This window comes from Melopsittacus undulatus, chromosome 7, assembly GCF_012275295.1.
Source record: "Melopsittacus undulatus isolate bMelUnd1 chromosome 7, bMelUnd1.mat.Z, whole genome shotgun sequence".
Taxonomy (NCBI): Eukaryota; Metazoa; Chordata; class Aves; order Psittaciformes; family Psittaculidae; genus Melopsittacus; species Melopsittacus undulatus.
The window spans coordinates 49,346,908-49,372,733 of NC_047533.1; the positions used below are offsets into that span (position 1 = coordinate 49,346,908).

General features: G+C 41.1%; 1 protein-coding gene across 1 annotated transcript in view; it reads left to right on the forward strand.

Moving 5' to 3' along the window:
* The first annotated feature begins 6,805 nt into the window (after positions 1-6,805).
* SMARCAD1 (SNF2 related chromatin remodeling ATPase with DExD box 1) overlaps positions 6,806-25,826 on the forward strand; it is a 38,088-nt gene continuing 19,067 nt past the window's right edge. The window contains exons 1-7 of the mRNA XM_031048534.2: positions 6,806-6,993; positions 7,656-7,897; positions 16,747-16,924; positions 19,076-19,274; positions 20,344-20,401; positions 23,845-23,927; positions 25,366-25,455. Coding sequence (XP_030904394.2) covers positions 7,705-7,897; positions 16,747-16,924; positions 19,076-19,274; positions 20,344-20,401; positions 23,845-23,927; positions 25,366-25,455 — 801 coding nt within the window. The 5' untranslated portion in view covers positions 6,806-6,993; positions 7,656-7,704. The remainder of the gene's footprint in view (positions 6,994-7,655; positions 7,898-16,746; positions 16,925-19,075; positions 19,275-20,343; positions 20,402-23,844; positions 23,928-25,365; positions 25,456-25,826) is intronic.

Below are 25,826 nucleotides of genomic sequence, written 5' to 3' on the forward strand. Positions count from 1 at the left end.
TATTCATATATTTAGGTATGGTGAGGTTACTACAGCAACGTCAGGTACTTTGCACAACTCCCAGCACTCCTCCAGCTGCAGCTGAACTAGTTTCAACATTTTATTAGATTTTTTCTTTTCGTTTTTTTTTTTTTTTTTTCATTTATGATCAAGTAGAAACCCATCTGCATTTGACAGCTTGTCTTGTTGCTTACAATTTATAACAAAGCAGAAACACTTCCCACCAATCCTATACAATATCTGGGGGCAAGCCCCAACAGATGTGCTATGAGGATCTATGTATGTAACAGACTCTGTTGATTTTATACCATGGTATGACTTTAATGCATTCTCACATTGTAGTTAATGCAGACTTTCCCCCCCGCACTTTTTTATTTTATTTAATGCAAAACAGCACCCTTACCAATACCTCTTGAAGTGACAGGGCACAGAAAAGGCATGGATTAAAGATGAAAGAACAACAGTTGAAACAAAAGAGGCTTGTTAGGAACAGCTATAGACATTTTTTGTTTTGGCTTATCGTTTACTAATGAACATCAATTTTACTAATGCCTTGTCAGTTTGTAAAATCCAACATGAAATGCAACTCTTTGTATCTGGACAGATTTTAACTTCTATATCAAACCTTAATATTGAATTTACTTTTACTCCAGATAATGCAAATTTGATTTGCATCAATTCCAGAAAAAGTAATTTTAATTTCATAGTTTTGTTTTTCTTTGCTCCTCTTGGTGTTTGGGCCATTATTATATATCACTGCTCTATAAACCTTCCTAATTATCTCTGAAGGCCTACACATCACGTGGTATGCTTCTCTTTATCACTGGCATAGCAACAAAACTGTAGCTTAAGTAAAAACAAGTCGAATTTAACAGCTCTAATGTTGCATGTAAAGCAATTCTGTACATAAATAGATTCTTTTCAAATTTCTGCTATCATTCTTCCAAAAATCTCACAAATCTGCCTTCAAAACAATAGCAGACAGCGATCTGTCAGTTCTCCAGAAAGCATGAGCTGTCTTACTGGTGTCATTAGCACCTCAAAAAAGACGTTTTGCTTGCCTTGCTTGCCAGGAATTCACGATAGCTTGTTAATAGTACTAATACTTACCAATTACCTAGTCTTTTCAAGTTCAAAGCACTGTAAAAAACCTGAAATAATTTACTACAGCATTTTCTAGGTTCATGCTAATTCCTGTTAAGACAATGCTTTTAAAATCTAACATGTTCTGTAGTGCTGAATTTAAGCCTTTCCATTTTCACTGTTTCCTTAGCTTGTGTTTGCTTTCTGTCCCATGTTCTGGAATTCATGTCCTTCCCCCTTGTCCTGGGTTCAGAAGTAGCAGTCATTTTTATTCCTTCTTAGTAGCTGGTGCAGTGCTGTGGTTTTGACTTTTGGCCTGGGAACAGTGCTGGTAACACCAATGTTTTTAGTTAGTGCTGAAATGTTTAGTTTGACCGAGGACTTTGTGAGCCTCATGCTCTGCCAGGGAGGAGGGGAAACCAGGAGGAAGCAGAGACAGCACACCTGACCCAAACTAGCCAAAGAGGTATTCCATACCACAGCACGTCATGCCCAGGATGCAACTGGGAGTTACCCAGAAGGGCTGGTTCACTGCTTGGTTGGGCTGGGTATCAATGGGTGGTATCATATTCTCTTCCCTTGTTATTTCCCTTATTATTATCAGTGGCAGCAGTCGTGGGTTTGTGTTATACCTTAATTACAGGGCAGCTCTTATCTCAGCCTGTGGGAGTTACATTCCTTTGATTCTCCTCCCCGTCTCTCTGGGAGTGGGGAGGAAGTGGGGGGAGGAAGGGGGAAGAAAGGGGGGGGAGTGAGAGTGGCTGACTTACGGCCTGGGCATAAACCACGACTCCCCTCCACCTCCCCAAGACTGGTGGTCCTGACTGCCTTGTTGAGTCACAAATACAGACTTACCTGATTCTATGCTCTCCTTTACACCTGCTTTCTTTGATTTAATCTTTCTTTTCTCAGCTCTTCTACTACTCCTTCATTTTTTCAGCTTCACAGTCTGTCTCTGAGCATTTATCATCGCTGTTTGACTGTGTCTTCAAAGTCAGTCAAGCAACATGGCTTACAATTTATCACAATTTATTTTATTACAGTCATAGAAGAGTTTAGGTTGGAAGGGACCCTAAAGATCACCTAGTTCCTAGTTCATGGTCCATCCTTGTTCCTCCTATAACCCATAGCTTCTGAGGCACCTGCAAACTGCTTTATCCCATTTTGGGGGATAACTTGCCTTTAAGTGAGTGGAATTTCAAGCTGGTAGTAACCCAACCCCTACTGACAGGCAGATCCCACTTCCCTTTTCTGACTGACCTGCTGCGTCCATTAATTATCTTAGATATGAGTTGCATAGCAGAATTCTCCTATGTGAGCCCTAGAATAGTTGCTTTTTTATGTCAATAGTGTCTCTAGCTGAGTCACTCATCCTTCTCCAACACAATTCAGCCCTTCTCAGGCCTTCTGCACCATCTACTGTTAGACCATCAGCCACATTTGTAAATCCACCTGTGCTTTGACATCAATCTCTCTGGGAGATCAGTCTTCCCTTCGATTTACATGTTCAGCTGCAACTTATTATATGAGTTTGGGATTAACACCAATGCAGCTTTCAACCAATTTAAACTCATCTGCTATCTTGTTCTCATGGGGGACTTCAGCCACCCTGACATCTGTTGGGGCAACGGTACAGCCCAGCACAAGCAATCCAGGAGGCTTCTCGATTGTGTGGAAGACAACTTCCTTCTGCAAGCAATAGAGGAGCTGACAAGGAGATGTGCTGTACTTGATCTTGTGCTCACCAACAGGGAAGGGCTTGATGGAAATGTGATGCTCCAGGGAAGTCTTGGATGCAGTGATCACGAGATGGTTGAATTCGAGGTCCTCAAGACAGTGGGAAGAGCGTGCAGCAAGCTCACTGCCCTGGACTTCAAGAAGACTTTGGCCTCTTCAGGAACCTGCTTAGCAAGGTTTCATGGGATACAGCCCTAGAGGGCAGGGGGGCCCAAGACTCTTGGTTAATATTCAAGGATCACCTGCTACAAGCTCAGGAGTGCTGCCTCCCAACTAGAAGGAAGTGCAGCAGGAGGGCCAGGAGACCCCTTGGATGGATAAAGAGCTGCTGAGGAAACTTTGAGGGAAAAAAGAGGCTTATAAAAGGTGGAAGCAAGGACAGGTGGCCTGGGATGAATACAGGGATGTTGACCGGGAAGTTAGGGACCAAGTTAGGAAAGCTAAGGCCCAATTGGAGCTAAACTTGGCAAGGGATGTTAAAGATAACAGGAAGGGATTTTATAGGTATGTAGCGGCTAAAAAACAGACTAAGGACAATGTAGGCCCCCTCCGGAAACTTTCGGGAGAACTGGCTACACAGGACTTGGAGAAAGCTGAGGTTCTGAATGGCTTCTTTGCCACAGTCTTCACTGGCAAAGGCTCTGACCGCAGCACCCAAGTCTTGGAAGGTAGACGCAGGGACTGTGACAATGAAGACCTTGGGCCCACTGTAGGAGAGGATCTGGTTTGAGACCATCTTAAGAACCTGAACTTACACAAGTCCATGGGACCTGATGAAATCCATCCACGGGTCCTGAAAGAGCTGGCGAATGAAGTTGCAAAGCCACTGGCCATCATATTTGAAAAATCATGGCAGTCAGGTGAAGTTCCTGATGACTGGAAAAAGGGAAATAAAACCCCCATTTTCAAGAAGGGGAAAATGGATGACCTGGGGAATTACAGACCAGTCAGTCTCACCTCTGTGCCTGGCAAAATCTGGGAGCAGGTTCTCCTGGAAGGCATGCTAGGGCACATGAAAAACAACAAGGTGCTTGGTGACAGCCAGCATGGCTTTAGTAGGGGAAAATCCTGCCTGACCAATTTGGTGGCCTTCTGTGACGAGGCTACAGAAACAATGGATAGGAACAGAGCAGTTGACATCATCTACCTGGACTTGTGCAAAGTGTTTGACACTGTCCCACATGACATCCTTGTCTCTAAATTGGAGAGACATCAGTTTGATAGGTGGACCACTCGGTGGATAAAGAACTGGCTGGATGGTCGCACTCAAAGTGTTGTGGTCAATGGTTCAGTGTCCGGCTGGAAACCAGTAACGAGTGGTGTTCCTCAGGGATCTGTGTTGGGACCAGTCTTGTTTAGCATCTTTGTTGGTGACATGGACAATGGAATCGAGTGTGCCCTCAGCAAGTTTGCCGATGACACCAAGCTGTGTGGTTCGGTTGATACGCTAGAGGGAAGGACCATGACACACTTGTGAGGTGGGCTGATGCCAACCTCATGAATTTTAACCATGCCAAGTGCAAGGTCCTACACCTGGGTGGGAGCAATCCCAGGCACAGCTACAGGTTGAGCAAAAAGGAAATTCATGGTAGCCCTGCGGAGAAGGACTTGGGGGTGTTGGTCGATGAGAAAATGAACATGAGCCAGCTTCAGTGTGCACTCACAGCCCAGAAAGCCACTGTATCCTGTGCTGCATCAAAAGCAGCGTGACCGGCAGGGCGAAGGAGGTGATCCTGCCCCTATACTCTGCTCTTGTCAGACCTCACTTGGGAGTATTGTGTGCAGTTCTGGTGTCCTCAACATAAAAAGGACATGGAACTGTTGGAACAAGTCCAGAGGAGGGCCACGAGGATGAACAGGGGACTGGAGCACCTCCTGTATGAAGACAGGCTGAGAAAGTTGGGGCTGTTCAGCCTGGAGAAGAGAAGGCTGTGTGGAGACCTCATAGCAGCCTTCCAGTATCTGAAGGGAGCCTACAGGGATGCTGGTGAGGGACTATTCATTAGGGACTGTAGTGACAGGACAAGGGGTAATGGGTTAAAACTTAAACAGCAGAGGTTTAGATTGGATATAAGGAAGAAATTCTTTACTGTGAGGGTGGTGAGGTACTGGAATGGGTTGCCCAGGGAGGTTGTGAATGCTCCACCCCTGTCAGTGTTCAAGGTCAGGTTGGATGAAGCCTTGGGTGATACAGTTTAGTGTGAGGTGTCCCTGCCCATGGCAGGGGGGTTGGAACTAGATGATCTTAAGGTCCTTTCCAACCCTAACTATTCTATGATTCTATGTTAGATTAGTATCTGATATGGACTCAAGACATCTTCACAGAAGCTTGATTTAGAAAGGGATTCCTCCAAATCCTTTTGCTCTTTAAAGCTTATCGGCTTGTTCAGTAAGGAGTTTATTTTCTTGCTCTCACACAGACCAAAATGACAAACTGTTCTGATGCAGCATTGAGACTGGAGTAAGAGGAGACACTGTTGATAAACATGAGAGATGGGTTTGTTGCTTAGGTATGCGAGACAGATTAGCCTTTTGAAACCTATACCACTTCTCCTTGCCATTTGCCTAATAGAAAGGGAAAGAGAGTTGGAGCCAGGCACAAATGAGTTGGACCAGCTGCTAGTGCTGGGTAAAGGCAACTGTAAATCACCACAATGTATTATAAAAGGCACAGCAGCAAAGGGAGCACCAAACAACATCTATGAGAGTCTCCTTAAGAACACCAACCTTTATTATAATGATAATGATGATGATGATGATGATGATGATTCAGTATGAGGTAGCCAAGACCTAGATTTTCTGGCTACTGCTGATAGAAACTAATTTTGATAGAAATTTCCAGGTAGAAGTAACATGTAGGTGGCATTTCTGGAAATACCTGGATCACCTCCAGCTTTCAGATTGTAGCAGGTTTGCCAGACAACAGTCAGCCCTGCCTCCTGCAGCCTGGTAGCAACACTGACAGCAGCACAGAACGGGTGTGCTACGTTTGGGCTACTTAAGTTTAAATGGCAAATATTCTCAATGATGAGTGTGTGCTCCATAGGCCTCATGCTAGAGCTGGCGTGACAGATGAGGAAGTGGCTTTTTCCGGATAGCTAGCACCACCTTTTCAGGATGCTTTTAATAGCTGTTGCACCTGGCTCCCCAGTAGAGTATTTCTTCATTTCAGGCAGGCCTTGAAGCACTTTATTTCACATGTGGCTGGTATCTGAAGGACAGCCATGTAAAGGTAGCTTCAGTACCTCTCTGCTATTTACAGTACCTAAGGACACCATTTCACAGAATGCTTCGGCTTGGAAAGGACCTTAAGATCACAGGAGTGCCAGCCCCCTGCTATGGGCAGGACACCTCACACTAGACCAGGTTGCTCAAAGACCCATCCAGCCAGGCCTTGAACACTGACAGTTTCAGCCCTGCCAGTGTTCTCAGCACAATGCCAGCTCACCCCATGGGCCTTTGCCTGTCCACTCCATGCTGTTTTTGCACAGCCACGACATAGCATCAGCTGAAAGCCAGTCAGGCACAGTGCACCAATCCAAGGCATCAGCAGGTGGTCGTGTACTTTCATCTACCCTGCCAAAAGGACACAACCCTAGGCACACGCTAAAGCACCCAGCCTGAAAACTGCGCCAACTCCTGTGTTTTATGGCTCCAGAAGTGACCTTTCCGCAGCCTCACCCCACACCTTTCCCCCCGGAGGGGTGGGGGTGCTAGACCAACACCACTGTGCACCAAGCCGGCACTCATGCCCTACCAGCGGCACATCCGCTTGCCGCCCAAGCACCCACTCGCGAACGCGAGGCCCCCGTGGGGCGGGACCTTCCGGGCCCCGGTGACGCTGTGGCCGCGGAGCGCTCACGCCGGCGGGCAACTCGCGGCGTTCTAGAACGAAAAGGCGCGAAAGCGCAGGCGCTCGCGCGCTCAGTGCAGGCGACGTGATTGGTTGTGAGGCGCTGACGGTATAGGCGAGCGCCGTTGCTGATCGCGCGAAGGGAGCCGGGTTGGCGGTGTTGGTGGTGCTGCTGCTGCTCTTGAGCAGTGCTGCGCTCCTGGGCAGGCTTTTCACCAGCAACCTGGTGCCTCGGGAGCCGGCGCCCTTCGGCCCGCGGGGCTGCCGCGCCTTTCCTGGCCCGCCAGCAGCCTCCCGGTGTCAGCTGCGGTGGGCGGCAGGTGCGTGCGGGGCCTGTCGTCAGGGTTGAGAGCGGTCAGGCTGCCGTGAGTAGGGGGGGAAGCACGGGTGGGCATCGTCCGGCAGGCGTGAGCAGCGGTGAGCTGTAGGGGGCAGGAGGAGGTTGGTGGGCAAGGGTGAGCGGCGGTGGGCAGGGGTGAGCGGCAGTGGGCAGGAGGAGGGTGGCGGGCAAGGGTGAGCATCAGCGGGCAAGGGTGAGCGGCGGTGGGCAGCAGTGGGCAGGAGGAGGGTGGCGGGCAAGGGTGAGCAGCAGTGGGCAGGAGGAGGGTGGCGGGCAAGGGTGAGCAGCGGTGGGCAGGAGGAGGGTGGCGGGCAAGGGTGAGCGGCGGTGGGCAGCAGCGGGCAGGAGGAGGGTGGCGGGCAAGGGTGAGCATCGGCGAGAAGGGGTAAAGGGCAGCAGGTAGGGAATGGGTATCAGTGGGCATGGATAGGCATCGCGGGCAGGGGTGAGCAGCGGTGGGCAGGCGCCTTCCAGGTGCCTGATAGCATAGGTGGGTGCCGTTTCCTTTAGAATGCGGGCACGAGTTCTAGACGCCTGGCAGGCGGGGTCTCCAGGTGCTCTCGCGGTTGCCAGGCACTTCGCCGGCGTTTTCTCGAGCTGCATCTGACGAGCTCGGCCGCCTCTTCCTGGCTTTTCCTACAGAAACGGAGCAGCCCGTATTGCCTCCTGCAAACGGGAGTGAGAGGTGAAAATGAGTTTCTACAATTTGGACCGCTTTCGCTTTGAGCGGAAGAGAAAATCCACCGAGCAGTGTCCTTTGGCAGCAAAGTTGTCAGCAGGTGACTCTGCTGCAGTGAGAGGTGCTGCTGGAGGTGATGAGAGTGAAGGGACAGATGACAGCAGCGACTCAGATTCTCCAGCTTCGGATGTGACAGGGAAATCTGGTGAGTCAGGTGTTTTGCATGTGGTGTTAAGAGCAGAGTAAGTACATCATTACTAGAAATAAATGTAATTTGTTTCATAAGCAGTATGTGTGTTTCTGCGCATATGTATGTCATAGCAGTTTGCACAAAAACATCTGTATTTGTAAAGTTGCTTGCTCTAATTGAACCTGTGCATTTACAGTCAAGTCAGAAACATTCTGATAACTAAAGCTGAAATGATTTTTTTTATCAGTTGAACAAACCAGCTATAATGTAAATGTTTCAAGTATGTTATACTTTCCTTTTTATTATCTTTATTGATACTTACTTTACACTAATTTGGGGTTTTCAAAGGACAGAACAAATCCTTTTAGTTGTCTGATACATGCAACACTACATAGGCGTAGTTTTCACTAGAGTTCTAGGTTAGTACAGTGTGGGATATCACAGATAAAACTGGAAAGAAAACATTTTATTTTTGGTTGGGCCTGGTTTTGTAAGGAGCTGAGAAAGCTGCTGCTGATTTTCATAAGCTGATTGCATTAATAGTTTTGTAGCTGTGCTTTTTCTGGCAGTAGCTTGAGGTTTTCATGGAACAATGAAAAGTGAAAAACTTGCTTGTGTAGTAATATATTGGTTTGCTTGGCTGATACACTAGAGATGTGCTGTTTCTGTTTGGATCTATCGGTTTTTACTAATAATCTATAATGGCTGTCAACTGTAATCCCATTCACCAGTAGCTTTCTTGTTACTGAAGGAGTAAGAATGGAAGAACAAAAATTGTTGCTGATTATTTTATACATTTTGGATATTCCATGTAACTTTAGATGTAGATGTCAACATACCAGTGTTCTTGGAGAGATCAGACTTTGACTATCCGTTTAGTAATGGAGCAACAGTATCAGTTGGTATTAACATAAGCAGCTGTTCGTTGTGGCTTCTGCATGCGTGTGCTTTGTAATAGGCTGCATGAAAAACTGGTACTCTGAGGAAGTGCACTTTTGGAACTGATGTCATCTTCCTGTTTGTGGTAAGTCACCTGTCTTGTGTGGTGTAGAAGTGACCAGATGTGTATACCCTTCTTGAACTGTGAACATGGATGTGAAGTAATGGATGGTGCTGTTGGTTTTATGGCTTATTTATCCTTGTGATTTATTTTTTTAATATTACATCTTTTCTTCTAATATGCTTGTGGGAAGCGTGTAGGTAGGACTGAGGAGGAGAAGGGATGTCATATCCAGTTTGGAGGCATGACTATGAGTTTAGGTAGGCAATAAAAGCAAAGCTAAACGGCAGCGTAAAAGAGGAACTGCTTTGGAAGTCTAATTGTGAGGAAAACTAGTGGAAGATCAAGTTAGCTACCAGTTAAACAGAGTACAGTAGATGTGCAGGCAAAATTACAGCAAGTAGCTGACTTAAATAAGAATCCTTACAAAACACAGATCCTGATGTAGGACTGGGGTGCTAATTAACATTTTAAATTTAGATGTAATTACTAGTACTTTGCAAAATGTTTTGTCGTTCACAGATGTTGAATGCTTAAAGAAGATGGAATGGTTTGGTGACTTCTTTTTCCGCTTACTTATATGTCATTATGTAACCCATTGAAAGGCGTTAACCATTTAAAAAGCCAGATAACACTTTCTACAAGTTAAGCAAAATTAAACCATTCAGATTTTGTCTGCAGGGTATGAGGCATTTAGATGTAAAAAAAGGAGACTAGATTTGATTAGGAGATGTCTGTCCTTTTTTTCAAAATTAGCAACAGGAAGACAAGTTTTCTTGCTTTGGTTCAAACAAAACAGACTGGGGTTTTTTCTTCTTGAATTATAGTGGAAGATGTACAGAGATCACCAGTTTATGGGACTCTCTGGTTTGCTTCTTATTTACTGTAGAAATACTTAGAATACTTTTTATATTAATAGAAACAAAATTATATAAAATAGCTGATTTTTTTTTGTCCTATTTCATTTGGTATCATTTAATCATATTGTATGCATAAAAAGAATTTCAAAATCAGATGTTTTCCTTCAGGAGTGGAAATGGTTCAGTGTAATTGTCTAGGGATTTCTTTAGGTGTCTGCTTTGTCAAGCATCCTGAAATACGTGTCAACAAAAACTGTTATTTTCAGTCGTCTTGGAATAAACAGCCAGTTGATGTCTGTTCTGTGTCATGAAACGCCATCTTCTTAGATAAATTTTTTGGTTTGTTTTCCCAGAACTAACAGTATTGGTAAATTGTTCTGCATCCTGGGTGTAAATGTATGTAATGCTTCTTGTTGTTTTGTATTGAACATGTTTACCTTATACTTTAATAAGCAATTTGTTGTATGATGATTAAGAATTGATTGTCTTTATACTCTTGCATATTCAAAATTACACAGGCTTGCAGTGACGTTGCAGCCAAGTTGTAGGTAGTGATTCTGAACAGTTAACTCTGAGGGGCAGAAACCAACTATGGGGGCAGTTGCAAAGTTACGTCTGAAAGATAACCTCTGTAAACAGTTGGGAAGTGTGTTGAAGTGTCGTGCTGTAATTTTCTGCGAAAAAAAACCAAAAAAATAAAAAAGAAAAATAATAGTATTGTTTACTAAATAATACATACATTTGGCTTGTATTAGTCTGTTGGAAAACAGGTTATCTTCTTAATTTGCAATTAGATGCTTATAATTATGTAAATAGTTTGGTGTACTGAGACTATTCCAAATGTAGAAATGGAGCAGAACTATGTGTTAGGACTATACAAATTAAAATAATTTTGAAAATGAATTTAAAAATGAGATTTGTATTCAAAAAACATGCTTTACAAAGCTTTGACAGTTGGGATTGGAATTGTAGATGAAATTAAACGACTGTATATAATCCCATTATTGATGGTTGATTGTGTTGATGCCTTCTCTGTACTATCCAAATATATAACCCGAATGACTGCATTTCCAGGTTAAGATGTTGAGGGTGTCACGTCATTCACTTGGACTGGGACTGCTTCTTTTATTATTGCCTGGTGTAATTTTCTTAATGAACTGAGGAAGTCCTGTCTTTTGCTTATGTCACAGTTTGTGCAGTATAATTCTACTTAAAGCATATTTGAAAAAAAACAATGACTGCATTACCTAGTGAACTTCTTAGGGTTCATGGGAGGGTATGTTGAAGTAACCATCATTTTAAAATGGTCTCTTTAAGAAACACCTTAGAGTAACACTAATATTTACAATTACTTTGGCAAATGAAAATGAATTCCCTTTGAAAATGGAATATTAATTTTCTTGCAGACTTGAGCAGCATGCATTTGATAGTGCTTTCCAAAACTAGGGGGAAATTACTTTCCATTTGACAGTGTTTGTTGTGGAAAGTTAGTAAATGTGGTAAGCCTCTAAGTATTAACCAAGTTTTGTTTTTTACTTGGGAGAGAAGAGGCTGGCTTTCTCAGAATATGAGGTATGGTTTGTGTAGGAGGCTATATTTAGAATTGTAGAGCATATGGGTCAGTGTATTATGGCTCTGCTCTAGGTATATGCTTCCCAAAAGACTGTAGTGAGCCTGATTATAAAAAGAGAATAAACAGTAAAATTCAAGGTGAAGGTTTTTCAAGAGTAGTTGAAGTGACTTTCCAGCATTTAGTGACTAAACAATGCAAATTATTTGCTCTAACATTATAAAAGTGGTTGCATTTAAGTACCTTTATCCATAATTTAACACTCCATACAATCAAAGGCAGTTTGATCTAGTTATTCTCATGGAGTCTTTTTGTATGATAAAACCAAAACCAACTTACTTTTGCTGTTGTTTACAGCTCCAGTTTAGGGATACTTTTGTGTTTCTTTAGTAGAGTCGAACACTGGTTTTATGATTGCAGGCATTCCTTAATAGCCCTTTTTAATTGCCTATAATCAAGAAATTGTGCCTTCAGTAATTACATGCTGTGGAAATAACTGTTTAGTCTGCTACTACTCTACAAGGGTATAATTTGCTCTGATACGAGGACTTCGTATTACATATGGGATTTCTGTTCTTTTTCCCTTCCCCATTAATAAGAGGTTCTGTTCAGTGGAATAAGTAGAAAGAGGGCGAATGCTTTTTCCAGGCAACTCAGCATTTTATAGGTGTAGGAATTAGGAGCTGTCATGAAGACTGGATAATTATGTAAAAATAAAATGAGACGCTGCCAAGAGAAACACTTGAATACTCTTTAAATCAAAATCTCTCCTAAGAGTTAGACTGTAAAGAATAAAATTATTTTAAAGACTGTGTTGTTTTTGTAAACTTTCCTTGTTTGTGGTTGGGGTTTTTGATGCCTTAAAAAAATCCTCAAACAACTAAAACCAACCAGCAAAATAAACGCAACAAATCCAACGAGCTGCTTAGCAAAGCTGCCGTAAGTACGTCTCATTTCCACGTTGTGCTGCCTGTAGAAGGAATATATTTAAAATATAATTTAGCCTAGAAGGCAAAGATCATGAAAACCGGATTGGTCAATTTTGTTAATTCAGCTGACATGTGAACTTCTCATATTTCTTAGAGACCTCTTTTGATATTTCCATTTACAGCTTTTTATGTATCTTGCATTTTTGTCCTATTGTGATAATCCTTTCTTGGCTAGCCCAGCTTTATAATCTTCAGAAATTTTTCTTTGTTAGACAGGAATTACTGAAATAAATTTCCATGCATCTTTATGTTTAAATGTAATAAAAACATTTGACATGTTTCCCAAGGTTTCTCTTGCTCTTCTCCTGTATTAAATAGTTTTCAGGTAAAGCAAAGCAACTCTGTCAAGGACAATACCTCTCCTTCTAGACATGCACAGAAGGTACTGCTGAGGAACTTCCTGCTGAACACATATTGGTCTTGAGTACAGGGAGGCCTGTCTTGGGACAATGTGTTAACTGCTTCATAAGTAGAAATTTTAGGCCTTCTGAAGTTTACATGTGTATGGGCTTTTCAGGATGACAAGATTACGTCTCAATGTGAGACTGTGCAAAAAATCATTACAATAATCCTTTGTCATATTTTCAAACATTATAGAAGGTTTAGGTTTTTATTTTAACAATTAAAATTGAGGCCTTCTATCCCAGATGAAGGAATTAGACACCATGTAGCTCATTTCTGCATTTGGTTATTAGATTAATTTATTCTAGCCTCTTCTGTGTCTGGTCTCTGCTGGCAAATCATCTTTGAAAACTGGCATTATGCTTTACAGCAGCTTGTCTCAACAAGTTTCTGCCTTAGTGGACAAAGGCAAAAGAACTCAGCTTTATTTCCAGCTGAAATTACAGTTCCAGAGTTAGCAGCTAAGAAAGCACCACTGGTGCTTGAATTATAGGCACATGAGCTTTAAGAAGGGATTGATGTGCTAGAGGGGAGAGGATGTCCATGATGCTATATTTGCGTTATGGGCATGAGAAGTCCTTTTACATGAGGACTTAACACTGACAGATACATCATTAAAACTCTCCTGAGAGTTTTGTACCCGACTTTCCTAAACCTTGGTTTGGTCTTTTCTTATTAATGATGCAAGTCTCTTTGATGTGGGAAATGAGTGGAGTCTATTTTTATGCATCAAAATCAGAGTATATTACTGTCATTCTTCACTGAGGCTGTTAATAACTATAGCTATTCTTTCTCTAATGCTTTTCCCTCTTGCTTTGTGTTAACATCTTTTTTACAGTGCAAAGCAAACATTATCAACAATGGAGAGCTCCTGTTTATTCAATACCAGCCACATCGGTGGGATCAGTCTTTGCACAGAGGCGTGGTGGTGGGTGGGGGGAGCCTGAATAGCCCAGGTGGGGGAATGGCCCCTTCCCTGGCTTTTTCGAAGCCTGTCACAGGAGAGCCCACAGCCCTATGATTTGGATAAAGATGCCTCCCACTGTTGTGCAGTAACAGCAAGGCTTTTGGGAGCACTCTTGAGACTGAGGGGGGTTGCTACCTTTTGGGGTATGCAGGTTGCACAGTAAGAGCTGCTTGGGTTTGTACAAAGCTTACTGTGGGATGCTGAATGGGAGGAGCTGAAGGTGGGAAAGTGGAAGGATCAGAATAGTTTGCAGAGGAGCAAGTGGGGAAAATAGAGGAATAATGGGATAATGTGGGTTAGTTGCTTGTAAATAAGTCAGTGTGCTCATCTGGCCATGCACTGTTCATGTTCATCCTTATTAAAATCATATTCAAGCTACTTTCCTGGGTAAGGGAAATCTGTGTATAAGGACTAGGATAAGGGGACCTCTGGATAAGGACCAAGGGTTACCTAGGCCCATGTGCTTGGGGAGTCAGCTGCCGGAGGACCACAGTGAGTGGAAAATCGTGTGACAGCCAGCATAGGATGTGGAGGCCTGTGTTACCTGTGGTACTACCCCTCTGTGTGTCCCCTGCACAGGCAGTGGGAGTACAAGGGGCATAACATCTAGTGGGTGCAGTAGCCTGGGAAACCAGGGACAGACAGAGGCCTTAGTTGCTCATTTATGCATGGGCCAGCCCAAGATGAGGGACCCAGTGCCAGCCACAAGGTGCCAAGGGTGGAGAGATCCATGAGGTGTGTCTGTGAGCCTGTGCAAGGGGGGGTGTGCTGACGACCAGAGTGTGGTGCAGGCCCTGTAGGCTGACAGCTAATGGGGAGACTGAGGCTCCATCCTGGTGGGACTGGGTGTCTAAAGCCACTGACTGGAAGGTTCCCTGTTGCATGTGTTTGCAGCCAGATGGGGAGCAGGAGGCGGCCATGATTTGTGTGCTCTGGTTCTGGAGCAGGCAAGTAACTGCTGTCAGAGTGGCAGCAGCAGCAGCAGATAGGAGATACAACTTGGTAGTCCCCTTTGGAACTAAGGAAAGGCAAACCCCTTATTAAACCTGTTCAGTAAGAAATACGGAAATGCCAAATAATAGAGGGTTTTAGATAGAAATTAAAGCATGGGTTTCTCTGGTGAAATAGGATGTTGAAACAAGACAATTCTTGTTGTAACTAACTCTCTGACAGACTGTGATGGTCTTTCACGAATTAAAAGCTGAGATGGCAATAATTATGTGCTCTTCTTGATTTATCCATTTCCAAACTGGAATGGAGACATTAATGGACTAATGCCTGGTTACATTTCCTCATGGGTGTTAAAGAAGCTTGAGTTACGCTCACTCCCATCACTTTAACCAGTGTTAGGCTCCATTTTCAGGTTCTTCCATTTCACTAGTGCGCTGTGTTTTTTAGTTTGTTGGGTACCTTTCTCTTTCAAAGCCAGTATTACTGGTAGTTTCCCATGTCAGCAGATTGCTTGTACTTTTAGGAGTTATCTTTGCTTCCATCAAATGCTGTCACAGTGGGTTATTTTAAATTTATTTTCTGCAAGATTTCTTTCATGTGGAAAATGCTTTCTGCAGCTGTCACATTCTCTGCTCCATGTGTTCCTCTCTTCAGCTGTATGCCTCTGGGGTCCGTAATTTGTCTCATCTTAAACAGAATTAGTCAGCTTGCCAACTGTTCTTTCTTTCCAGAACTGGCTGTAAAAATGGTAAAGTGGTAGAAAGGAATGAAGTCCTGACTGTATGGGGCTGCTGCACTGGGTCAGGCTAAGTCCAGTTCTTGGCTCATGGTTCTTGCAAAACACCTTGAATACTTTTCTTCAATTACTGACGTGAAATAGCACACTTAAGGGGTGACAGTAGTGTCACAGTGTTTTGTTCTCTTTAATGCAGGTTTAGAGACAGAAGAGTTAGAAGCTGTATGTTCAAGTCCACATTTATCAACTAAATTATTTTTTTTTCCTTACAGTTTTCTGAAGATTGTATAAGGACAGTTCTAGCCTCCATAGACTTGCCCAGGCTTATATGGGAGCATCAAGAGTTTTAGTTGAATACACCTTGAAATACACTATGTATGTAGTTAGAGTGTACTGTGCCTTAGCTGCATTTGGTACTCTACTGAAAGAGGGCAAAGTCTAATAAAACGTAGGCTTCTTGATTTTGTTTACTGTATTCCAATTCTCTCTGTGCTTCATGTTCAAGACATGTGTGGTCATGTTTTCTTTGTCTAGATTCATGCATGGAGTTGGTTTCAGGTGTAGCTGACATTAGGGGTCTTTACCATTCATTATTCATAACTAATTCAGGAATTATATGAAAAGACTACTTATGCTTTTGTTTGTCTTACAAGCATGTTCAAAATGGAAGAGTTAATACATGCTAATGCACACAGGTCAATTTGGCCAGTGTCATTGAAGGTAGTATATGATTCATGAGGTGTCTTCACAGGGACATATCTTGATTACATACAGATTCTGTATATGCTGATGCTTCGTGTATAACACAAAGCATCCTTCCATATGCTAAGTTTCCCCATTAAGAGTCATCTAGAGCATAATGTGGAAAAGAGTGGCTAAATAGATCATATCACTATAGGAGTTGCAACTTACCTGTAAGTTCCTCAGTGTAGCTTCCTAGTTTTGTGCAGTATAATGCTGACGTTCCCTTTTGAAAAACTATCAAGACAAGGAGACCATGAATCAGCCATCAGATACACCAGTATGTTTCTATCTGTGTCCTGATCAGCCTGGAAGTATTTCAGAGGATTTTGTTGATTATTCCAAAAGTAAAAATGTATTTATGAGTAGTTATTAACATGAAATACATGATCTCATAAACTTTGCAGTATAAAAATTATTTGTTTGATGTAAGAGGGCTGAGGATCTTTTGCCAGGTAAGTTAATATTTAAAGGAATACAGCTTACAGGAATTTTCCATGCATGAGGATGTGAGTTCTGTTTAAATGGTTGCTGTGTATAAGGAAGAAATCATAGCTATCTAATGCTGTAAGTACAGATAAATATTTGAAGTTGTGAGCTATATCTCATTGTCTCCAATCTTTTCTCCTGTTGAAATGGCTTCCACAGGGTCCTTTGCCATCCTTGAAACTCCTGAAGACCAGAGGCCAAAGAAAAAGCCCTATTTCAAGCACCAAAGAGGGATACAGTATATAGATGGGTCTTCAGACAGTGAAGGTGAACTACCAAGAAGCTTCAGCACTGCAAAAGAAAACAAGGCTCAAAGGAGAGATGCACTTGTAATAACGTATGCACTAATTCAGTTTTCTGTAATGTTTCTGCAACCTTATACAATGTTCTAAATTGAAATACTGAATTGAAAATCAGAGGCTAGGTTCTAGTTTACTGGTTGGTGATTTACCTGCCTTAACTGAACTTAATTGAAATTCCAGAGAAGAATCCAGCTCTTAAGCCATTTTCTCAGAGAAGACACTTCTCTAATACTGGATGATATGTGTGATGTTCATTGTATGTCTATGCATTTGACCCTCTGAGATCCTCTTAATGGCACTAGAAAGCTTAACCATAAAATACTTGCTTTATTAGTTTTAAATCATACTGGAGCTGCTTTTAGCTTGTTTCATTTTTTCTGAAACCATAATGAACAGCAAAGCAAGTAGAGCTTCAGTGTGAAGTATAAGAGCTAAAGTTAAGTGTTGATTGCTTGATGTGTTTGCTGTGCTTATTGAAAACTGGGGTTTTTTATGATTTGGAAATGTATGCATTTGAATTAGCTAGAAGGGCAGGGTTAGGGTGTGCTAGAGTCACTTGTGTGGATGCTGAAAAAGCAACATTCAGAGTGCAGGAGAGACAAGATGTAGACAGACATTTTCTGCAACCAGCTGGAATGGTTTAAAGAAATGCCTGCTATTTGTTGCTCACTAGTTATATGTCTATGTGACTGGTATGTGCTAATTGTCTGTGCCCCTTAAATGTTCTTGTGCTATGCAAAACAAGATGGCTTAACCTGCATTTTGGTAGTCTAGCTGAACTAATTTGTGGAAAGCTTTTAGGGAAATAGTAGCCTAAACAGGCATAGTCTCTTGTCAGATTTTCAGCCCTCAGAGCATGGAGTTGCTGGAGCAGAAATTCTTGTGGGTTTTTTTTTTTTTTTGTGCACCTTCCCCAAAGTTTTAACCTATGGGAAATACTTTGTAAGAAAAAACAAAAATAGTTATCAGAGTGAACTCCTGTTTCTGTCTATGCCTTAAGTTACTGGTTCTGCAAGGATACAGCGGTGGCAAGTTGGTCGCATGCACCAAATTGGATTGTGTGCAGTGCTGTGTGAACATAGTTACACTGCTTCTGGGATCAACCTGATTTGGAAGCACTACAAGTGTTTTTTACCTTGTGGTAGTGACACTAATAATCTGTGAAGGATCCAACTTGCAGAGCCATGGCTTGCTGTTTCTAAACTGTGTTTTGATTACCAAGGGTGAGAGATGGACATCAAAGTGGCTCCTAGTGGGAGAGATGAGCATAAGTTACATCCTCTTGTACTTATCATTATTCGTACGTAGCCACTGGTCTCATGCACCAGGCACTCTAGTGCCCGACACTTTGGTATGGCGTGTTGGCATGGGTGCTAATCAGTGTGTGCTGAACCCACTAAGCTGTCTCACAAGTGGTATTTAGTTGAGCTTATAAAGTTAATAATTTGAGAGCGTGGCAGGAGTTAGCTTGGATCTGGCCAGGCTTATGAGCTCTGGCTTGTGCTGAATTTGGCCTGGCTTTGCACAGAATTGGTCAATCAAGTGTCCTTGCCACTGGCATTTTGGTGCAAGTGTTACCTAATGTTTAGGAGTTTTGTGAATTTTTATCTTTTTGCAGTGTATCCCAGCCCCTATTTATTCTGAATCAGGGATACGTATTTCTTCAGCAAGCAGAAAGCTTAGACCAAAAAGCACAACTTTCCTAAAGGAAGTGTGCTGCAAGCTTTACTACCGGAGTCACTTTGTGAACTCTGTTGGAAAAAATCAGAACTCTCACACAAATTTTTGTGGATTGGGGTCATACTTATTTAACAGTTAAATGAGTGTTCCTTCTTGCTTGGTAAGAGTGTGATTATGATTATATAGGGGGAGCAAGATTTCTGATGTGCACAACTCTGGCTTTGTTGACAAGTATCTAGATGTTGATCCCCCATAGGAAATGATAGGGCAGTTGCAATGTTCAAATGTGTTTACTGCGAAAAAAAGACTATACATAATCATATATGCTTTATTTTGTCCTGAATTGGAGATGCTACTTTGAGTACAAGTTGATTCAGTGTTACTGAATGCATCTGAACACATTTTGAGAGATCCCATGGGTTTTGGTTTATGGTTATGTTCTGGTAGGGTAAAACATTCGTAAGCAAAAATAAATTTAATTCTTTCTTCTTCCCCATACATCACAGCTCTGAGTCCACCTCTGAGTCTACCTCTGAGTCTAGCTCTGAGTCTAGCTCTGATGAAGAATCTGAACTGTCCCAGTTGCCTTACGCTGGGGATCCTCTGTCAGCTGTGAAGAAGGGTGTAGAGGAAGACATCAGAACTGCAAATCTGCAAACACTGAAGGACTTTTTTCCTGGAAAAAATGACCAAGGATTACGAGAAGTAATAATGTTATTTTGCTTTATTTTCATGACTATTCTGTAGGCAGGTTTCCTAAAGCATCCGGTTTTATTATAGGGAACAGCCTTGTGCTTGCTACTCAGTTGTATGTAGTGCTGATGGCATTTATTCTCAGGAGAGTGTAAGATAGCTCCTGTATGAGCAGAACTTTGTAGTACATAGAGGCTATTCAAATTTTGGTCCGCAGTTACATATCCACAACATTTTTGAAAGAAGAGAAATATTAGGCAAGTCTCTTGTTCCTTCATGAAGTATCTGGAACAGTCTGTCCTGACAAACCCTATACAGCTGGTGAAGGCAATGAAGGAAAAATCATGAGCCTTTTGAAAAGGATTTTTTTTATTATAGCAGAATAGTGAGATGCTATTTACAAATGCAGACAGATACTTGTGAGTCAGGATTCAGCGTAAGTTCATTTTTTTGCGTTTTCTTCATATTTGTAATTTTTAGGCCATTTGCCTCTGTTGCTGTTTTCTCACTTGCAAAAAGCATTCTGAAAGTCTCAACTTCCAAATAATTTGTAAAAGTTACCTATTTTGAGTTTACACTTGGACAGAGAAAGAATCTAAGACTGCAAGGAAGCAGAGATAAACTTTGAAGCATGTTGTAAGTTTTGTGCGTGTACTGTCATTAAATCAAGCAATGTGACGTAACTCACAGACATAAGTATACAGACATGAGTTAAGAAACTAGTTTTTTGGATTATCTGGTTTTGTGATAGTAACATAGAATGGCTTTTGACAAAGAGCTTTTAAGTAAACCTGCATGGTGTGTTTGAAGTAGGGAAAAAGGTGGTAATAAAATGGGATTGTGTTTAAAATGTTTTCCAGTAGGTTTTTTCAAAAGTATTTCCAAATACAGCTTATATGATTGGTCTAGCTAACTTGGTGATGTAATTTTTGTGCTTGGATTTCATGATACATGTATTTTTGAGGTGTTTTTCTTAAAGTGTATTTTAATACACTTTAATACACATTGATTTATCGTTGTCCTCCTGTGTTCAACTGGATTAAATCTCATCACTTAGCAGTTGTCTTTCTTTTTCTTTCAGTTGTTAGAATCAGCACACACAATGAATGAAGCTGCTGGTTTGCAATTCAGTTATGAAGGTATGTTTAACAACAACAGAAAAACAAACCCAAACCCAAACTTTAGGAACCGTAACTAATTCAATAAAGTAAACTTTGCTGGTAGGTATTTAAAAAGTGGTAAAGCATATGCTAAAAGTTACACTATTTTTTATTGCAATCACAAAACTGAAATGACAGACTTTGCAAAGGCAAAGGTGAAAAGATGTGGACCAAAATCCAAAAAATAGAACAAAAAGGGGAGTTTGTTCCTTGAAGCCCTGGATTGTTTTACGTGTGTGTCATGAAGTGAATTCTGTTCCTGCTGGTTCCTTCATTGCCCAGAAGTTGAGGCAAATAGTAATGGCTAACAATAGTAATTCTAAATGTTGTAGGTAAGAAATGTGATATGAAAAAAATATACCGAGTATGTAGCCACTCATAAATGTTTGTGTCAAGGCCCATCACAATTTTCTCTTCATGTTGACTTCAAGACTTGCTTGTAATTCTCACTAAGAACCATTAGTCTTAAACATTAGATAAATCCCCATGGTTCTCTAGCAAAACATGTCCCAGACCATGCCTTTGAGCCCTCAGAGCTTATTTAGGATTTTTTATTCTGCATCTGAATTTATGCAGTCTCATGCTGTTATCAAAAAAAACCCCAAAACAACAAAACAAAACGAAAAAACCCAACACATGATGTGTGAGTTTGTAGGAAATGGTATGCATGTAAAAGGGTCGTAGTTCTTGAGCTTTGGGGTTGCTTCTTGACATCATCTAAATCCAGGGTTAAATCTCTTGCCTTTATATTAATCTTTCTGGCTGATGTATTGGGGTAAGTGGGGGAAGAAGGGAAGGTTGGTATGGATATTAACATCATTATAAAAAGCTGAAGATTCCAAATGCAGTTCAGTTGTTGCACAGTTTTCCTGAGATATCTTCATGGTTTGGAGATGATTGAAAAGCTAATTATGCTCACTCTTGATTACTTTAGTTGTTCTAAGTGGTGAAGGTGTCTTTTCATGCAGTATCCTATGGATTTTGAAGCAACATGTCTACGATGCTCATGTGCTGAGGAGAACAGGTTTAATCCCTCTTTAAAGTAGAAGATCTGTTGCTAATTCAGTTCCCCATTGTACTTGCCATATTTTTGTCTTCTGATATTTATATACAACTTCAAAGATATTTTTAAAACAATTATCAGAAAGCTTTTTTTTTACCCAACCAGACCAACATTTTGAGGTTTCCAGATGATCAGATTCTATAAATGGGACTTCTTGGATGCTGGCAATAGAAAACAAAAGCTAGCATATTTTTGAGGGACACACTAGTTTTGAGTGCTGCTGCTCCTGGAAAATCCTTTCCTGGAAAACTATGAGTACTTTGCAAGGGTTTTGATTAATATGAACCGAATTTAAGCAAGTATATATACTTAAACTTTGTTGAAGTCCACAGTGTTTGAACCAAAACACTTTGATTTGTGTTATGTAGGCCCTGCCTTTTGGCCATTTTTGTGTTGATCTAAGAATGCTATTTCACATACTTTCAATATGAGCCCACAGAAAAATCTTGGCAGCAAAATTCTCACTAATCACAGCTGTTGTATAAAATATTTAGTTAGGAGTAAGCGTGTCTGAAAGTGATGGTATAAATCACATCATTTTGGACACATTTTTAAAAATCAAGACACTACTGAACATCTGCTTATCTGTGTCAATTTATGATATGCTTAACTTGTTGTGAAGCATTGACTCTGAGAGAGATCAGGGACAAGATACTGTTTTGTGAAGCATGGCTTTGCTAAAAAAGTGTGGCTGAGTCACCCTCAAATTTTCCTGTCCTTTCAGAATGATAAAAATTTGTATTTATAGCATGAATTCAGTAGTTGTATGTAGCTAAAACAAGACACATTGCAGATGCCTTAGAGGTATGACTGATAGGTATGCGACACTGAAAATAGCTATGTGAATGAGAGGTGTGAAGTTATACTGATGCTTGCGGCTTGTGATTTGTTTCTGGTGGTGCTTTCTCTACATCTTGAAAACCATGAGATCTGAAATCACTGAGGGTGCTTTTGAGCTGAAGCCTCAGGTAAACCTGTCTGATATTCACTACTTTTTGCACAGGTAGAAATGGCTGTTCTGTAATATAAGAATGTCATAATAATAAGGCTTTTTTTTGTACTGGTAGCAACAAATACCAGTGGAAATAATTGCAAATGTTTCTCTAAATTTTGAAATCCTGGAGCTGCTTTTCTTGTTGCTCATTAATCATAAAATTTCTGGAGAGAACAAAGATTCCTCTGGAAGGCCTGATGTGCTCTGGCTCCACTCCAGGGATTGTTCTTATGTAGCAGTAATAGAGTTTCTTCATCTCCTCAGCTGTATGCTCACTTAGCACATGAAGGAGTAATTGAGTGTACCTTGCAAAAGTGAATGTTTTCAGAAAGTTGGGATTTTTCATCATTTACAAATGTGGTGGGTTTCAGAAGACCACAGGTTGATTTCTAATTAATTCTGTGTTGATTGTCCAGGCAATCATCAGGATTGGGAGTGTGCTGTGTGTGCATGTGCTTGTTCACTGGTCACCTTTGGCAGTCTGGGAGGGAAGGGTGGCATGCTGGTGCAGGCAGCTCTGCAGGCAGTTATTCTTCTAAAAAAGACTTAATTTGCAGTACAGCAATTTACAATAACTTGGTCTGGTAGCAGTTGCTGCTTCAAGCAAAACTAATGTGCAGAGATGATGGTAATGTGTTCATGAGCTGCACACAGCAGAGTCAGAAAACATACCTGACTGGGCAGGTCTTAATGCTGAGATGATAATCTCTTGATAATCAGCAGGGACCAAAGATATTCAGAAGGTTCTGGCTCATATGAACTATTCATAAGTATCATAGTTATCATTGATACTTGGTTATCACTGACTTAATATGCATAATTTTCTTTCAGACATTTGGTTTAGTATTGAAAAATGTTTGGTGATAACTTCTCTGATGTGCAGCTGAGCATAAATCAGTCATCAGCACTTCCAGATTGGCAGTAATGTACATATTCTAACTTGTGATTGGGGTTCAACCTTCATTAAATAACAAATTTCCAAAAGCAGTCAGCTTCAAAAAAACCAGACAGACCTTTATGCAACTTATATGTTGCAACATATATGCATAGTCACTTGGCAATTATTAAAAAAACAAAATAAGCAAAGCTATTTCAGTTGTAATGTATGAGAGGTAATTGCTTGATTAATTGCCAAGCTACTAAAGAAAACTTAGGAGGTAAATAAACATGTATTTTCAACCAGCTGTTTTGCTTGAAGTTTCAGTCTATGTGTGGACTGTAATAAAAAACTATTATGGAGACTGGTAAATGTCTTGTGCAGTCAATAAGTAGCTACTATAGTGTTGGTTTGAATGATCCTACTGTTTTGGGGTAAGCTTAATGAAAGTAATTAATTCTTCCTTTCTGCCTCAACTCTTTTTAAAGCTGCTTCTCATAAAAGGAAACAAAGTCCCCCAACTTTCAGAAAGACGACTGAACAAGTCACAAAAAAGGCAAAGACTGATTATGTAAGTACTGTTTTTTCACTCTGTGCATTGTAAAATAAATGGCATTACCTGACTTGGTCAGTGACGGTGGTAACATGAACTTGGTGTGTTTCATCACAAAGTCTAATCAAATTCAAATCTTGCCATCTGAATGACGTTTTTCTGTGTTCTTCTCCTTGGGACTTCGGATTGGAATTACCTGTTTTGTTCTCTAGTATTTGTGGATTTGTATCCCAATATCCTGTTTGCAGCTTTTGTGGAAGTGGTTACAAAGGAAGCTTTACTGAGTTATTACCTAGTCACCTTAGCAAACAGTGGCTCAATGGACCTGGGTTTATGCAGTATTTTGATTTCTGTGTTTTGACAGTTCCATTACAGTGAAAAGGGTAAGGATTGAGGAAAAGTAAAGCTTAAACATGGGGTTTTAGAGTTTGTGAATTGTAGTGAGCAAACACGCAGGGTTGGTTGTTAGGTTGTTTATTTTTTCCCCTTGCTTTTGCTTTTCCTCTGATTCCTGAGCTTGTTCCTCAGACTAGAGCATACATTGCCAGCTACTGTACCATACTGCAGCTGTACTGTTAATGATACCATACTCTCACTGAGGAAAGGAACATTGTCCTCTGTTACTAGGAATGCTTCTGGGTGATCTGGTTTGTGCTCTTTCAGCAAATAGCATCATTCAGTGAAGTAAATATTGATCAAGCCTGTTGGCATCTCTGCTGTAGATAAGTAGATTTGTAACCAGTTTGCATTCAAAGCTCTGTGAAGAAACCTGTGTAAATTCTTTGTGGCGAATACATAACAGAGCGGCTTGTGGCATGTAGCACTTTTGGCACTGGTTCATAAAAGAACTCCCTGTTTGCAGGCTGATAGTAGCTGTTAGTGCAGCTTTTGTTGATAAAAACTTTTGCCAGTTTTTGATGTGACTCCATGGTGCTGTGACATAGTATTTGTGGAATTTTTTTACTTGTACATGTTCATATAAACACACCATTTGACACATTTATAGACTCTGGTGGGTTAAATACTGCATGCTTAGTAATCTAACCTGAAGTAACTGTTAACCCTGCCATCTTCTGCCTTAAATATCATCCAGAATCCCTGCTAACTTTTTACTTGAAATAAATGCAAACTAGATAGTTCTAAATTATTTATATTTTGGTATATATCTTTGCACTGTGTATGTTTATTGAGTAAAGAATGAAAGCCTTGCAAGACTGAAGACACTTTCTATGCTTATGAAAGTTTTGGTCTTATATCAGCTATGGACAAGGAATCACTTCTGCAAATCAGATTTGTCTTAAGTGCTTTTGTAACTCAGAATGGCTTTTTAAGGATAAGCAATGTTGATTACATTTGATTGGTTTTAATTGTGGAGGTTTTGGGTTTTTTTTGTTTTGCTTGTTTCTAGGCTCATAATTTACATTAAATCTAACAGATTTCTTTTTTTTTAATGTAGCAGGATAAGGCAGATCCCCAGAGAGAATGGGAGAAGCAAGAGATGCTGGTGGAGAAGCTGCAAAATAAATTCCCTGTATTGGATAAGGAGGTGAGCTCATCTCTCGATGGCACATCAGGCTTTGACTTCTTGAGAAAATTGTAGCTGTTTATAATCAAAACTAAACAGGACTAACACCAGCAGCACTCTTGAAAAGAGCTCATGGTAGGAAGGTGTTCACTGCTGCTGCTTCTGGAATGTAATTTGCACTGAACTGAGAGCAGTTGGATGTAATTGGAATATGGAAGTTTTCATCCTACTTTTGGTCCTACTTTTCATCATACAATTGGATGTAATTGGAATATTGAACTTTTCATCCTACTTTTGGTCCTGTGACAGGCCTGGCATAGTGCAAAAATGCATGAGGAAATAATCCCTCTCTATCACATTCTCCCTCGGATGACTAAATATACTGTGTGCAT